At 43.9% G+C, this 12,865-nt stretch overlaps 1 protein-coding gene across 1 annotated transcript in view; it reads left to right on the top strand.

The window, feature by feature from the left end:
- LOC115572769 (tomoregulin-1) overlaps window positions 1–10,235 on the top strand; it is a 64,368-nt gene extending 54,133 nt beyond the window's left edge. Inside the window, exons 7-10 of the mRNA XM_030403203.1 lie at window positions 575–634; window positions 2,978–3,101; window positions 3,221–3,382; window positions 5,827–10,235. Of these exons, the coding sequence (XP_030259063.1) occupies window positions 575–634; window positions 2,978–3,101; window positions 3,221–3,382; window positions 5,827–5,911 (431 nt within the window). The 3' untranslated portion in view covers window positions 5,912–10,235. The remainder of the gene's footprint in view (window positions 1–574; window positions 635–2,977; window positions 3,102–3,220; window positions 3,383–5,826) is intronic.
- The last annotated feature ends 2,630 nt before the right edge of the window (window positions 10,236–12,865 follow it).

The raw sequence follows: 12,865 nt of genomic DNA, 5'->3' as shown, positions 1-12,865 counted from the left end.
AAAACGGTAGTTTGTTACCGTAACTGTAACTGTAACTGTCCCTCTGTGTGTAACTGTAACTGTTCCTCTCTGTGTGTAACTGCTAACTGTCCCCCTATGTGTGTAACTGTAACTGTCCCTCTGTGTGTAACTGTAACTGTAACTGTAACTGTCCGTCTGTGTGGTAACTGTAACTGTAACTGTCCGTATCGTGTGTGTAACTGTAACTGTACTGTCCGTCTGTTGATGTAACTGTAACTGTAACTGTCCCTCTGTGTGTGTAACTGTAACTGTAACTGTCCGTCTGTGTGTAACTGTAACTGTCTCTCTGTGTGTAACTGTAACTGTAACTGTAACTGTCCCTCTGTGTGTAACTGTAACTGTAACTGTAACTGTCCGTCTGTGTGTAACTGTAACTGTAACTGTAACTGTAACTGTCCGTCTGTGTGTAACTGTAACTGTAGCTGTCCGTCTAAGTGTAACTGTAACTGTCCCTCTGTGTGTAACTGTAACTGTAACTGTCCCTCTGTGTGTAACTGTAACTGTAACTGTCCCTCTGTGTGTAACTGTAACTGTCCCTCTGTGTCCTCCACAGCTGATAAAGAGAAACTGGGGAAGAAAGACGACAGCAGTCCTTTCAAAGTAAACGTCTTAGGTAAGGAAGCTGTGAGCTTGAGTCTTAATTTGAAAGTTCTGTATATGTGTATCTCACAGCTGAGTGTCAGAGCTCATCACACAGAGGTTCTGTTCGGACCGGATATCAGAATACATCCTGAGTGATCCGATCACAGGCGGACCTCTCCGAGTACAGATGTGAATGAAACGCTCATTCAGAGGCCGGATTCTTTTAGAGGGGTGTCTCCTGAAGGACCTGCTACGGCTGACGTCCTCTGGAAGAAGAAGAAGAAGAAGAAGACAGAGAAGAAGAAGAAGAAGAAGAAGAAGAAGAAGAAGAAGAGATGGAGAATGATAAATATCATTGTATAGATGTGAAACATTAGATCGGATCATCAGTGTTGGCTCACTGAGGTCGGATGGTACCAGGTGTGAACAGAACCAGTCGTCACGTGACCTCCCAGGAGACTTTGTGTTATTTGTACTAATGTAACCACGCTGTGACGCCTTTAATGCAGGTGATGGTTTAACTTCCTGTGTCCTCTGAGCAGCCTGTTAACCAGCGTCTGACCCTTCTGAGGACCCGTAGCTGCAGGATGAAACTGAACGCGGGTCTCATTAATGCACAGTAACGTCCTCTCAGGGGAAACAGAGCGGGAACATGAAACTTCTCACCACCCTGGATCTGTGTACTTTAATCCTGAGCGCCGCGTGACGCTGTAATTTCTCATCAGTAAACACTCAGAGATTATCGGAGCAGAACGAGGAGGTTCTGCAGCGTTAGTCACCGAGCGGGCCTCCAGTCTGGAGATCAAAGAGGAGATGGAACAGAACCTGGAGGGTTTTATCATCTGCAGCTCGCTCCGCACAGTGATTTCAGCCACTAAAGCGTCTCAGGGGGAACGATTCCTCCGCGGCTCCGTCACTTCCTTCACTCTGTGTTTTAACTCGGACAACAGGAGGATCGGATTAAACTGCTGCACCGTTTCAGAGAAGATCTGGATTTTTACAAATGAAATAACGAGTTAATCCTGCAACACTTCAGCTCAGAGTTTATATAAACATCATCAAATCGTTTCAGGATGTCTTTTCTTTCTAATATTTGTATTTATATTATTATTGTACATTTCATAATTTCTTATTCCCTTAGAAATGTTGAGCACTTTGGAGCATCTAGATCACATGAAACTGATCTGAATTGTCTCATGGATTCACCTGCATGAGACTCGTCTCTGAGTTATTAACAGGACGCCTCAGACAGAAAACAAGATTAATTATGAACAAAGAAAAGCTGTAAATGAAAATAATTCATGGGAAAGAAAAATATTTGTGCAGTGAGTTCAGATTAGAATCTGATTTGTTGCTGATATTTAGCTGTTTATTCACCAGAAAATGAAAATAATTCATATTTCTGCGAAAAATCTTGGCTGGAAGACGGTTTTTACAAGAATCTCTGACATGCTTGCTGCTCGTGAGGCGTTCAGGTGTTGTTTTAAAACCTTTAATCTGTCAGTGCGAGCGCAGAAACAAAACGAGGCCGTCAGCTTCGTTAACGAGCCGGAGATGCTGCTGGATTCTTCATCGTTTTGCCGCTCGCTGATGATTTCTGAGTCACATTTTAAAAAATCTGTCTTTGAGGGTGGAGAAGAAAAAAAAACAGCTAAATATGGGCTCTCGAGAAAATGATGGTTATTAATGTTTTCCCCTGTCGGCGCTCGTCTCGTGTTGGAAAGATTCCCGGGATGTTCAGAACGACACGTTTGTTGAATCTGTAATTACCTCATCACTTATTCAGCGGTGAAGGTATCAAGCGACACAGGTAGTGATTATCCTCCTCCGGCTGTAAAGAACAGGACCGCGAGTTAAAGCTCCGGTTTCCATAGCGACGGCTGAAATGATGCTCAGATGAAAACTGAATAAATCCAGTTTGTTTTTAGAAGACTCGTCTGCTCTCCGTGACCTCTGTAACACTGATGATACGGACAGTTCAGCAGCTTTGTTTTATTCTGTAGGCGTGTAAAATTCACAGACGTTTGTTTGTTTGTTTGTTTGTTTGTTTGTTTGTTTGTTTGTTTCTCGGTGGTGTTAATGAGCAGTGCAGAGCTTTGGTTTCTTGTTTTACCGCAAATGAAATATTGGTCACAAATATCATTTTTTAAGTCTCCTTGATTTCTAATAATGGTGTCGACCCTGACAAACATCAGTGGACCCTTAATTATTATTATTAATGTTGTTATTTGGCCTCCAGCCTTCACCTGTGCCTCCACCTGTGCCTCCACCTGTGCCTCCACCTGTACCTCCACCTCTACCTCCAGCTGTACCTCCACCTGATCGATCGTCCTCTCATGATGTGTGTTTGTGTTTTTCCCTTCGACCCGTTCAGAAACCACGGGTCTGGACCACGGCGACGGTTTCTATGCCGGGATGCCGATCCCCTGCGCCGACAGCTACGCCGGCTTCTGTGTTCACGGGAAGTGTGAGATCAAATACAACATGGCCACCTGCAGGTGTGTGACGCGCCCGAGCTGCTGCTAATGATGCTGATGTCAGGAGTGCAGCGACCTGCAGAGCGGGGTGTTAAACCAGTGTGTGTGTGTGTGTGTGTGTGTGTGTGTGTGTGTGTCAGGTGTGATGCCGGCTACAAAGGCGCTCAGTGCGAGGAGCCTCAGGACTTCAACATCCTCTACGTGGTTCCCAGCGGACAGAAGCTCCACTACGTCCTCATTGCCGCCATCATCGGCGCCGTGCAGATCGCCATCATCGTCGCCGTGGTGATGTGCATCACAAGGTGAGGCGGCATCCAGTTAAAAACAAACAGACTTTACTGACACATTGAAAAGCAGTGATGTGCACAATGGGGGGGCAGGGGGAGCAGTCGACCCCCCCCCCTTGTTGCCCAACTGTTGAAAAACGCACGCTAAACTGCCCCCTTTGGAGTCAAAAAAGCGTGCCAAAGTGCCCTCTTGGTTGGCAAAACACACTAAACTTCCCCCTTGGTAGCCAAAACGCGCGCTAAAGTGCCTTCTTGGGAGCCGAAATACGCACTAAAGTGCCCTCTTGGGAGCCAAAACAAGCGCTAAAATGCCCTCCTGAGAGTCAAAAAAGCGTGCCAAAGTGCCCTCTTGGTTGGCAAAACACACTAAACTGCCCCCTTGGCTGGCTAAAATATGATAAACTGCCCTCTTGGGACCCAAAACGCGTGCTAAAGTGCCCTCTTGGTTGGCAAAACACACTAAACCGCTCCCTTGGTAGCCAAAACACGTGCTAAAGTGCCCTCTTTGTTGGCAAAACACACTAAACTGCCTTCTTGTGAGCCCAAACACACGCTAAACTGCCCTCTTGGGAGCCAAAACGCGTGCTAAAGTGCCCTCTAGGGAGCCAAAACGCGCGCTAAAGTGCCTTCTTGGGAGCCGAAATACGCACTAAAGTGCCCTCTTGGGAGCCAAAACAAGCGCTAAAATGCCCTCCTGAGAGTCAAAAAAGCGTGCCAAAGTGCCCTCTTGGTTGGCAAAACACACTAAACTGCCCCCTTGGCTGGCTAAAATATGATAAACTGCCCTCTTGGGAGCCAAAACGCGTGCTAAAGTGCCCTGTTGGTTGGCAAAACACACTAAACCGCTCCCTTGGTAGCCAAAACACGTGCTAAAGTGCCCTTTTGGTTGGCAAAACACACTAAACTGCCCCCTTGGGAGCCAAAACACGTGCTAAAGTGCCCTCTTGGTTGGTTAAAATATGATAAACTGCCCTCTTGGGAGCCAAAACACACGCTAAATTGCCCTCTTGGGAGCCAAAACGCGTGCTAAAGTGCCCTCTTGGGAGCCAAAACGCGCGCTAAAGTGCCTTCTTGGGAGCCAAAATATGCACTAAAGTGCCCTCTTGGGAGCCAAAACACGCGCTAAAATGCCCTCTTGGGAGCCAAAATGCTCGCTAAAGTGCCCTTCTTTTTGCCCCTGTCCTTCAAAAAGTCTGCGCACACCACTGTTGAAAAGGATTTAAGGGGTAAAAGACTTGTTCTGAGAGAGCGCTGACACAGACAGACGTGTTTCCTCCAGTAGAAGTTCAGATACTCGTGTACAAACAGACTCTGGTAGAAGGAGAAGAAGAAGTACTGATTCGACATCTTCACTCCAGTAAAAGTAATTAAAATTAGTTAATTAAGAGAGAAGTTTGTGAAAGTGTATTTAAATGTCAGGTGAAACACAGAAACAGGAGTGTAATCCCTCTGAGACGACGATGATGAAAGACGGGTTGATTTTAATCCACATGATGATAAACACCTGATGATAAACACCTGATGATAAACACCTGATGATCCCCTCGTGCATAATGTGAAACACATGTACAGCAGACGTAATTATTATCAGCAGCCGCGTTATAAGTGAGTTGTTCAGGCACTTTTGAAAGCGTCTCTGCTGTTACTTGAATGTTTTTTGTGCCTGCCGGACAAAATAAAGTGACAACACGCCGCCTGTGAACGCAGCCTCGTTGTTCCTCCGTCACACAGGAGGTGTAGGTGTGATGTCTGTCAGGACGGAGCTGCCGGTGACAGTTGAGGCTTAAAGTGGAGGAGAATTAAACAGGATTTGATTTGGCCTCGTTTCTCTGCTCGGAGGCAACCGGCAGACTTTCCTCCTTCACCCTGAGGAGGAAATAACACTCCCGTCTCTCGTGGCGTCGGGAGGATTTCTGGCAGCTGACAGTGAAACAAGCTTCTCTTTTCATTCATACGTTATAAATGTATCTGCTAATAAACGTGGATGTTCTGCTCCACCTACATGTCACTACTGGGAAGCATCCATCCACCTCAGAAGCATTTCTCAGCACACAGCAGTGTGAGCTCACTGTATCACACATTTTAGGATGCATCACCTCGTTATCTCCTCCCTTCACGCTGACAGAAGGTCAGGTGAAGTTTCATCGTCCACAAAACTGGAGCTTCACAGCGCTGCAGCGTTCTGCTAAACAACTGCAGAAGATGGAGATTTGCTCCAAAGCTCCATTAAAACGTTGCCGAATTAGCCGTTAGCGCTTCCTGTTTGCAGTGTAGTCGTGGATCTACAGACTGCTCTCACTGGACTGCTTTGATACTAAAGAAAATTTAAAAACGTGATGTTTTTAAGGCAGATTCTGTGGATTTAAAGAACCTGCTTTGTTTGTGTTATAGTAAAACTGTTAGACTGTCATGAGGAGAACAGATGTGATAAATAAATCTCTCTCTCTGTGTGTCTTCAGGAAATGTCCGAAAAACAACAGGGGTCGCCGGCAAAAACAAAACCTGGGACACTTTTCCTCGGACACTAACTCCAGGATGGTATAGCCGCGACGGCCGCGGTTCTTTTTGATAAGTTTTTTCTTACGGCGTGGGAAGACCATTTTTTTAACGGTAGATGTTAACGGTATCCATTTTGTTTCTCTCTCTCCTGGGAAACCATTAAAAAAGAAGAATGAGAATATTTATTTAAGGGGCCTTATTTTCCCTCCTGCTATGTTTTTTTTTTTTTTTTTTTTTTATGGACGAAAGATTTTTTGCGCATCGATTTTTTGGGATGGTGAATTTTCTTTTAAACAAAAAAAAAAAAAACAGAACAAGGAGCCGAATCGTCCGAACCCGCTGTCACTTTCCATCGTTACCATGTCTGCTGTCTTAATGACTTCAAACTGCTTCGTTAGAGGTTTTGTTGAATGCTTTATGAAAATGGTTCCTTTGGTAAACTGGCTAACAGATTAACGTCTGCCCCGTCTGGAATGTGATATTTATTGGACATGATTATTTCTACGCCCCTCTCTGTTTTACGTGTTACTAATAATGTGCAGCTGATCACCAAATGCAGTTTGTTTTTCATTTTTAATGTCTGTGTAGGAGGTGAGTGGGCAGCCAGTGATAGAGAAATGTTTACACATATTCTTTTGGTATGAAAGTCCATGTAAAGACGTCACTGTGTTCAAACAAGCTAATAATTTATTATTATTATGATGATGATTTTCCTTTAAAGTAGTTATTACTTCAAGTTTTTATGTTAACTTTTTATTTCAAACGTTGTTTTCTAAAAATTCTAGTTCCTGTATATTCGCATGACTTGTGAAAACTGTGTACTGTGGTGTAGTTTAAACTTTTTAAAAGAAAAGCCGACGGCCTCGACGCCTCCTTCGTCTCAGAGCCGCAGAGATCCGTAACGTGGGGCTGATGACGGGAGGACGCTGAGCTGCAGGTTAGAGTCGCTGTCGTGAAGAAAAGAATGTGTAATGTTGGAACAACGGTCGGCTGTCTTCACCGCTGACGGCGGGAAACACTGGAAGTACACCAACGTTCTTCTAAAACCACTCGTTGCTTCGACGAGGAGCCGAGTCGTGTTGCTTTTAACGCTCAGACGCAGGAATGTTTTTCTTCTTCAGAGGATTGTAAAGGAAGTTGTGTCGGCTGTTTTGGGGGGTTTGAAGGACAGACAGCAAACGGAGGTCAAATCTAAAAGACATTTTTTAATGTACCCGGGGGAGAAAGTCTCGGTTGCTCGTGGCTGTAATCAAAGTTTTTTTGTCTTTGATGTGAGAGAATGACTGTCTTTTAATTTAATTTACTTGTTTTTAGATTTGCATTTGTTCCTCAGCGAGACATCCCACACTCAGAGGATCCCTCACAACCAACCGATAATGGAAACATAACAAGTGTCACTTACAGAGCCCGTTTCCTCCTGGTGTCAGCATGTGGTCCGATCCAGGTGTGAGTGGTGTGCAGCTCACATGTTCAAGTCTCTCTGCGCGTTCATATAATGACGTCTTAAACAGTGATGACGGAAACTGTCACGCAAAACCTTCAGACATAAGACAACAAAAAAAAAAGCAGTTAGTCGACAGGATCGATCTTTTCTGTGGCGTCCGGTCGTGTTCCTGTGTTCACTGTAACGAAACCCGTTGATGTGTTCCGTCTGTCTGTTAACCTTCTTAAAATTTGTGATTAAGAAACATGTCTACCGAAGTTAGCATGCTAACCAGCTAGCTCCTGATACCACTCTGTAGCTCAGACAGTCTGACAGCCTGTAGTTTCAGCTGGAGATGTAAAAGCAGCCAGTCGACAACATAAACTCACTAAATGTCAAGAAAGTAAATATTCTGACATCTATTTTACTTCTAAACAAAAAAATAAAGCCATCTGAGTTCAAGTTTCTGTCTCTGACTGAACTCAGACCAGTTTAATCTCCTCGTTAACTCATCGTCAAACTCACTTCATTTAAACTGGACAGAAACTGAATCACAGTCACCAGAACAGTTCTGGTTTGTCTCCACAGTCTCCTCTGGTTCGGTCCAAATATATCCTCAGTTCACAGATATTTGGTCTCTACACGCTGATGATGTCAGACTCTCTCTCCGCCTGCCGTGTCTTCTCGTCCCCGGAGTCATAGTCCTGTAAATCACCTCTGTACCGTGACCCGTCTTCAGACTGACCTCCGTCGCTCTCAGATGCTGCGTTCACTTCCAGTCTGCAGCATTGTGCTATATTCAGTCAGCAGTTATGTTGCCCTCCCTTATGCTCATTTTTGAAGCGGTATTAGAAACATCATCCTGGCAGTTCTCAGGTCGTCAACACAGGAAAGAACATAATTTGCATCAGACTTTGATCAAATTGATCATCAGTAAAACAAAACTTCTCACTTCCCCTTCAGGGGTTCCATACTGTGAGGAGAAGAACTTAAAGACATTAATGATCAGTGAATTGGTTTGGGCCCTTTCACACCAGCACTATAACTGTGAAGGTTTGGACCAAAACTAATTAATTTCAATGAAATTGTCACGTTGAGTGGATTAGCTGGTGACTCAATCTGCACTGACCTTTTGTTTGGAGCTCAGACACGCTTGAATCACACTTACTACAAATGATGTTGACAGTTCTGACCTTTAGCCAACCGGTCCAAATTACACTACTACACTAGCTGTGTAGCACCATGTGGTTCTTTAAAACCATGCTGGAGATTTAACTGCACGATTGAACACACAATTCTCCGATTATTATGTCAACGTATTGTTGGATTAGTGACCAAGATAGCTAGCAAGCTACCCTGTTACCTTATGGCTGGCTAGTACTAGCATGTGTGCAGGTAGCTAACATAATACCTGTTAGCTTAGCATCCAGATTCACCTACGGTACCAACGAGCATGCAACAGGCTGCCAGTAAAGCCTGTTTCACAACTGCTTGTGAATAAATGGCTCAAGTGACAAATGCTAGCATGAGTGTTGCTGCCTGATGCTGTGACAGACACGAAGCTGCGTCCACCTGCTCACAATTTTGGTTCTTCGGTGCCAGAATCACAACAACATTGAGACTTAATCGGTCCGACACGGCTTCCAATAATACCAATAAATGAAGCTAGCACAACCCAATCACCAGAATAACTGTCGCCTTTGTACATTTCTGCAAACCACGGCTACGTAGAAATCTTACATTTCTATATGTTGCAAGTTTCTTTCTATTGGGGTTCCATTTTTTTTATTTCCTGATGTAACCTGGTGTGCTCAGCTGTGGTTCAGGTCAGAAAAAGATCATGTTTTGGCTTGAAAAACCTGGTTTTGTCACCACGAACATGGCTGGAGATCTCCTGATGTCTTGACAAAAATACCTGGTTTTTATTTCTACAAAAACAGCTGGAAATCCTGAGGCCTCCTTAAAAACATACAGATGTTGAAACTGAGTCTTGAACAGTGGTCTCTGGCTTGGCAACCTTCTCGTGTAGTTGCAACTCCGCCTCCGGCTCAAATGCCGACATTTTACTTTGGCAAGCTAACTAACTTTTGGCCCGTATATGCTAAAATCATTCCAAACTGTTGAGCTAATTTTATCTAACATTAAGTAGACCGCAAAATATTCAATCAGAAGAAGATGAATTACAAAAAAACAGCTGACGAGCCACATGTGTCGATAACTCCAGAGAGCGTTGTGCATTCACAGTGATTTGCGTTTTTTTTTGTCAAGGGGGGCTACTTAGCTCCACGGCTAACTGAGTTACCACCTGTTTGTCTTTCATTTGACAACAGTACATCAGAGGATGTGGGTGCATGATGTGATCCATAGCAGACAAACTTGCGGTGAATATTATCGCCTCAGCCGGGAAAAAGAAAAAGAGCAAAGCTGACGTCATCAGAGACTTCCTGAAAAGTTGAGCTCAGACGCTCTTACTTCTCTGGAAACGATTGAAAAAAGTTGCTGGTGTTCAGAAGAATCAATATGTGGAAACTGGTTCGTAAAGCTAAAAGTAATAAATACATAATATGTCACCTAACGTGACTCGGTAAGGCGTCATGATCCAGTGTCAACACCAGATTACTGCAGACGAAGTGAATCTGAGTGTGCTGGGATCCAAAATGTGAGTTCAGGGGAAAGTCTGTCTTCTCTGGATGTTTGTGATTTTAATTTTCTGTCACAAGAGTTTTTCTTTTGTTGTTCTGTCTTCGTCTACGTCTGCAGGTCGTAGGTAAACTCCCCTCTCTCCTCCGCTGAGCAACGTGTTTCTACTTGTTGTCGACCATCGCAGCCGTGACTTCTCTAAATGTGACTAGAATGTGTTTGACATGTTAATATTCTGCATGTAGACTTTGAGAGGCTACTTTTGGTCTCTGCCGAAATAAAAAAAGGAAATGTTTTTTTAATGTACACCAGAGTGCCGACGTGTCGTTTGTGTGAACTGTTTCCTGATTGTGTCTTCATGCTGGGAGGAATTCTCTGTTTCCTCCTCAAGACAAATATTTAAACAATGTTCACGTTTACTGGAGGCAGCGCTGCTTTTCCTTGAGCGGCGTTTAGCTATAACTTGCAGGAGAATGAGAAAGGAAGTCAGCAGACGTGACTCAGCTTAACTCAAAGAAAACTAAAACGTTTCTTTATCCGTGAATACTTCAGACATGGAGGTTGTTTAATGGTGCGTTCACCAGCAGCAAGCCACATGTTTCACCTGGAAGCTGTCTGTTTGTGTTCAGGTCAACTCTGAGAGAATTCAGCACTTAGCAGAGACTCTGGTTCTGGTTCTGGTTCTCTCCTCTCCTCTCTGTAACATTACGTTCATGAAGTAAAGTCCATTTCCCCTCCAGCTCCAGTCAGCAGAACAGAACCTGGAGGTCAGCTCCGGATCACTGCCACAGTCACCTGTATCACCTTTAATAGTAATCTCTGAGCTCTGCTCATGTCGGTAAATGTCTCCGGATCAGAACAGAACCTGATGAGACTCCAGGTGTTCTGGATCTCTCAGGTAACACATGTTGTTTTGTTTGTGTTAATGTTGAAACTTTCCTTATTGGACATTCTGCAGTGTGAATACAATCTTTATTCTAGTGTTCAGTAGATGATAATTCAACTCCAACTGTCGAAGCTTTGGGACTTTGTGGTTTAAAAACCAGGACAGGTGAAGTTAAACATGTCCTCCAGCTGTGACCTCATTATCAGGCTCCACCCACCCGTCAGAGACGAGGCGCCACGTCATTACCTGACGCTCAGGTTTAATTAGAATTAAAAGTGAAAAAACTGCTGGTGTGCAGAAGCTGAAGCGGAGCAGAGGTCACCGCCGCTCCACGTGAAAATAAACCAACATGTGTGTCGAGCATTCATACGAGGGGGCGGAGGCTCAGGAACGCCACCCCGGGGTAAATATAGAGTCATCGTGTGAAGCTGGGGGGTTTTCAGGAGCAGCTGCCGGCTTCAGTCTCACACATTCAGCCGTCAGTCATCTCCAAACTACCACGCTGTCAAAAATACATCGATCAGTAAAAAGTCCCTGATCCTGAAGAACACAAAAGGCAGCGCTAAAAACACACAAATCCAGAATGTTCAGGGTAAACGAGTAAACGTTAATCACTGGCTGAACAACACAGTTTATACTGTTGTTTATATGTGGCGTGCCCTGCCAGCTTTCTAGCTTCAACAGTTATCATATTTTTTTAATCAGTCATGGAAAAAATTTAAAAAATATCCCAGAGTTTGTATGATTACCTTATTAATATTGTAAATATTAAAACTTTGACTTTTTCACTTGTTAATTACAATCATTCATTATTAAATACCAGAACGTCCAGATGAGAATGAATTCCGTTTGTTCGCTTAAACTTTGAAACTTTGGTTGCAAGAAAGTAAAAAATAGTGGAGACATGATTTTTTTTTTTATTTAGTTGACTGGTTTTAAGTGTAAACCACGTTATTTTTACACTTATATCTATAAATGGACTCACTTTGTCATTAAAACCAGAAACATCTCCAAAAGAGGTATTTTCAAAAATCTCTGCTGACGTTGAAAACACTGAATTAAAGTTTTTTTGACGTCTCTTCAACGTTCACTCGTGACGTGGTTACAGTTTTTACAAAGTCATGTTGAACATCTTTGCAGCTTCAGTGGCAGACGTCTACAGAACTTCATGTAGTCCAGAATTACAATTTTTATCACGTCTGTGCAGCCAAACCTACAAGATGGATTCAAACACTGAACCTGAACCTCAGAATCCTTTATGAGGCCTGAACTTTACCCAGTGAGCTATTTATCACTTTATAATCTGCCATGTAAAGCTGATAAATCGCTCTCCTGCAGACTGCTGGCGTCGAGGCCTGATGTCGGAATCCATCTAGTAGATTTTGCTGCACGGAGTAAAACTTCGCCATCATTAAAACTTTCATTTCAAAGTTCTTTAGACGTCTGTGACTGAAGTGGAAATCATGCCTGTCTTTAATTCTGGCTCTTTTCAGTCGATGTTTTTGCTCAGTAGGCGACCGCAATCTCATGGCTGTCAAACTGTGAGTTAAACACCAACAACTAAACACTCTAAAGTTACGACTGAGACATGCAGAGTACTCTTAGCACATACTGTAACGCTCAGAATAAATAAATCCGTCTGTGCCGTGGCTGTTCGAGGCGAGAGGTAATACAGAGTCGGTCTGACGCTCCCCGAGCCGTCACTATAAAGAGCTTCAGATCTCAGTCACAGTCAATGTTTGGACTCTGCTGCCCGGGGGAGAGTAAAAAGGGCAGCGCTGCAATGTTTAATCCCCCACAAACATTCCAGTTCTGTGTAATCAGACCAGACAACTGGGGATTCTCTGCATGTGTGACCGCGGAGCTGCCGTTGATGTACATGCTTTCGCAGCTGCTAGCTTGAACATACGTGCAAATATCGGAAAATTATGAATCAGCCTGCGTGGCTCTAGCAGAGCAGAGAAGGACTCGGACGGGGATTTCCATCATCCTCTGCTTTGCATCTTCCCAAAATGTCTGAGTGTCACCTTACAAAGGCTTTTTATTTTTA

The sequence above is a fragment of the Sparus aurata genome, chromosome 21 (genome assembly GCF_900880675.1).
Source record: "Sparus aurata chromosome 21, fSpaAur1.1, whole genome shotgun sequence".
NCBI lineage: Eukaryota > Metazoa > Chordata > Actinopteri > Spariformes > Sparidae > Sparus > Sparus aurata.
Note: the sequence above shows the minus strand (reverse complement) of the source record. Positions and strands in the feature narration are given on the sequence as shown.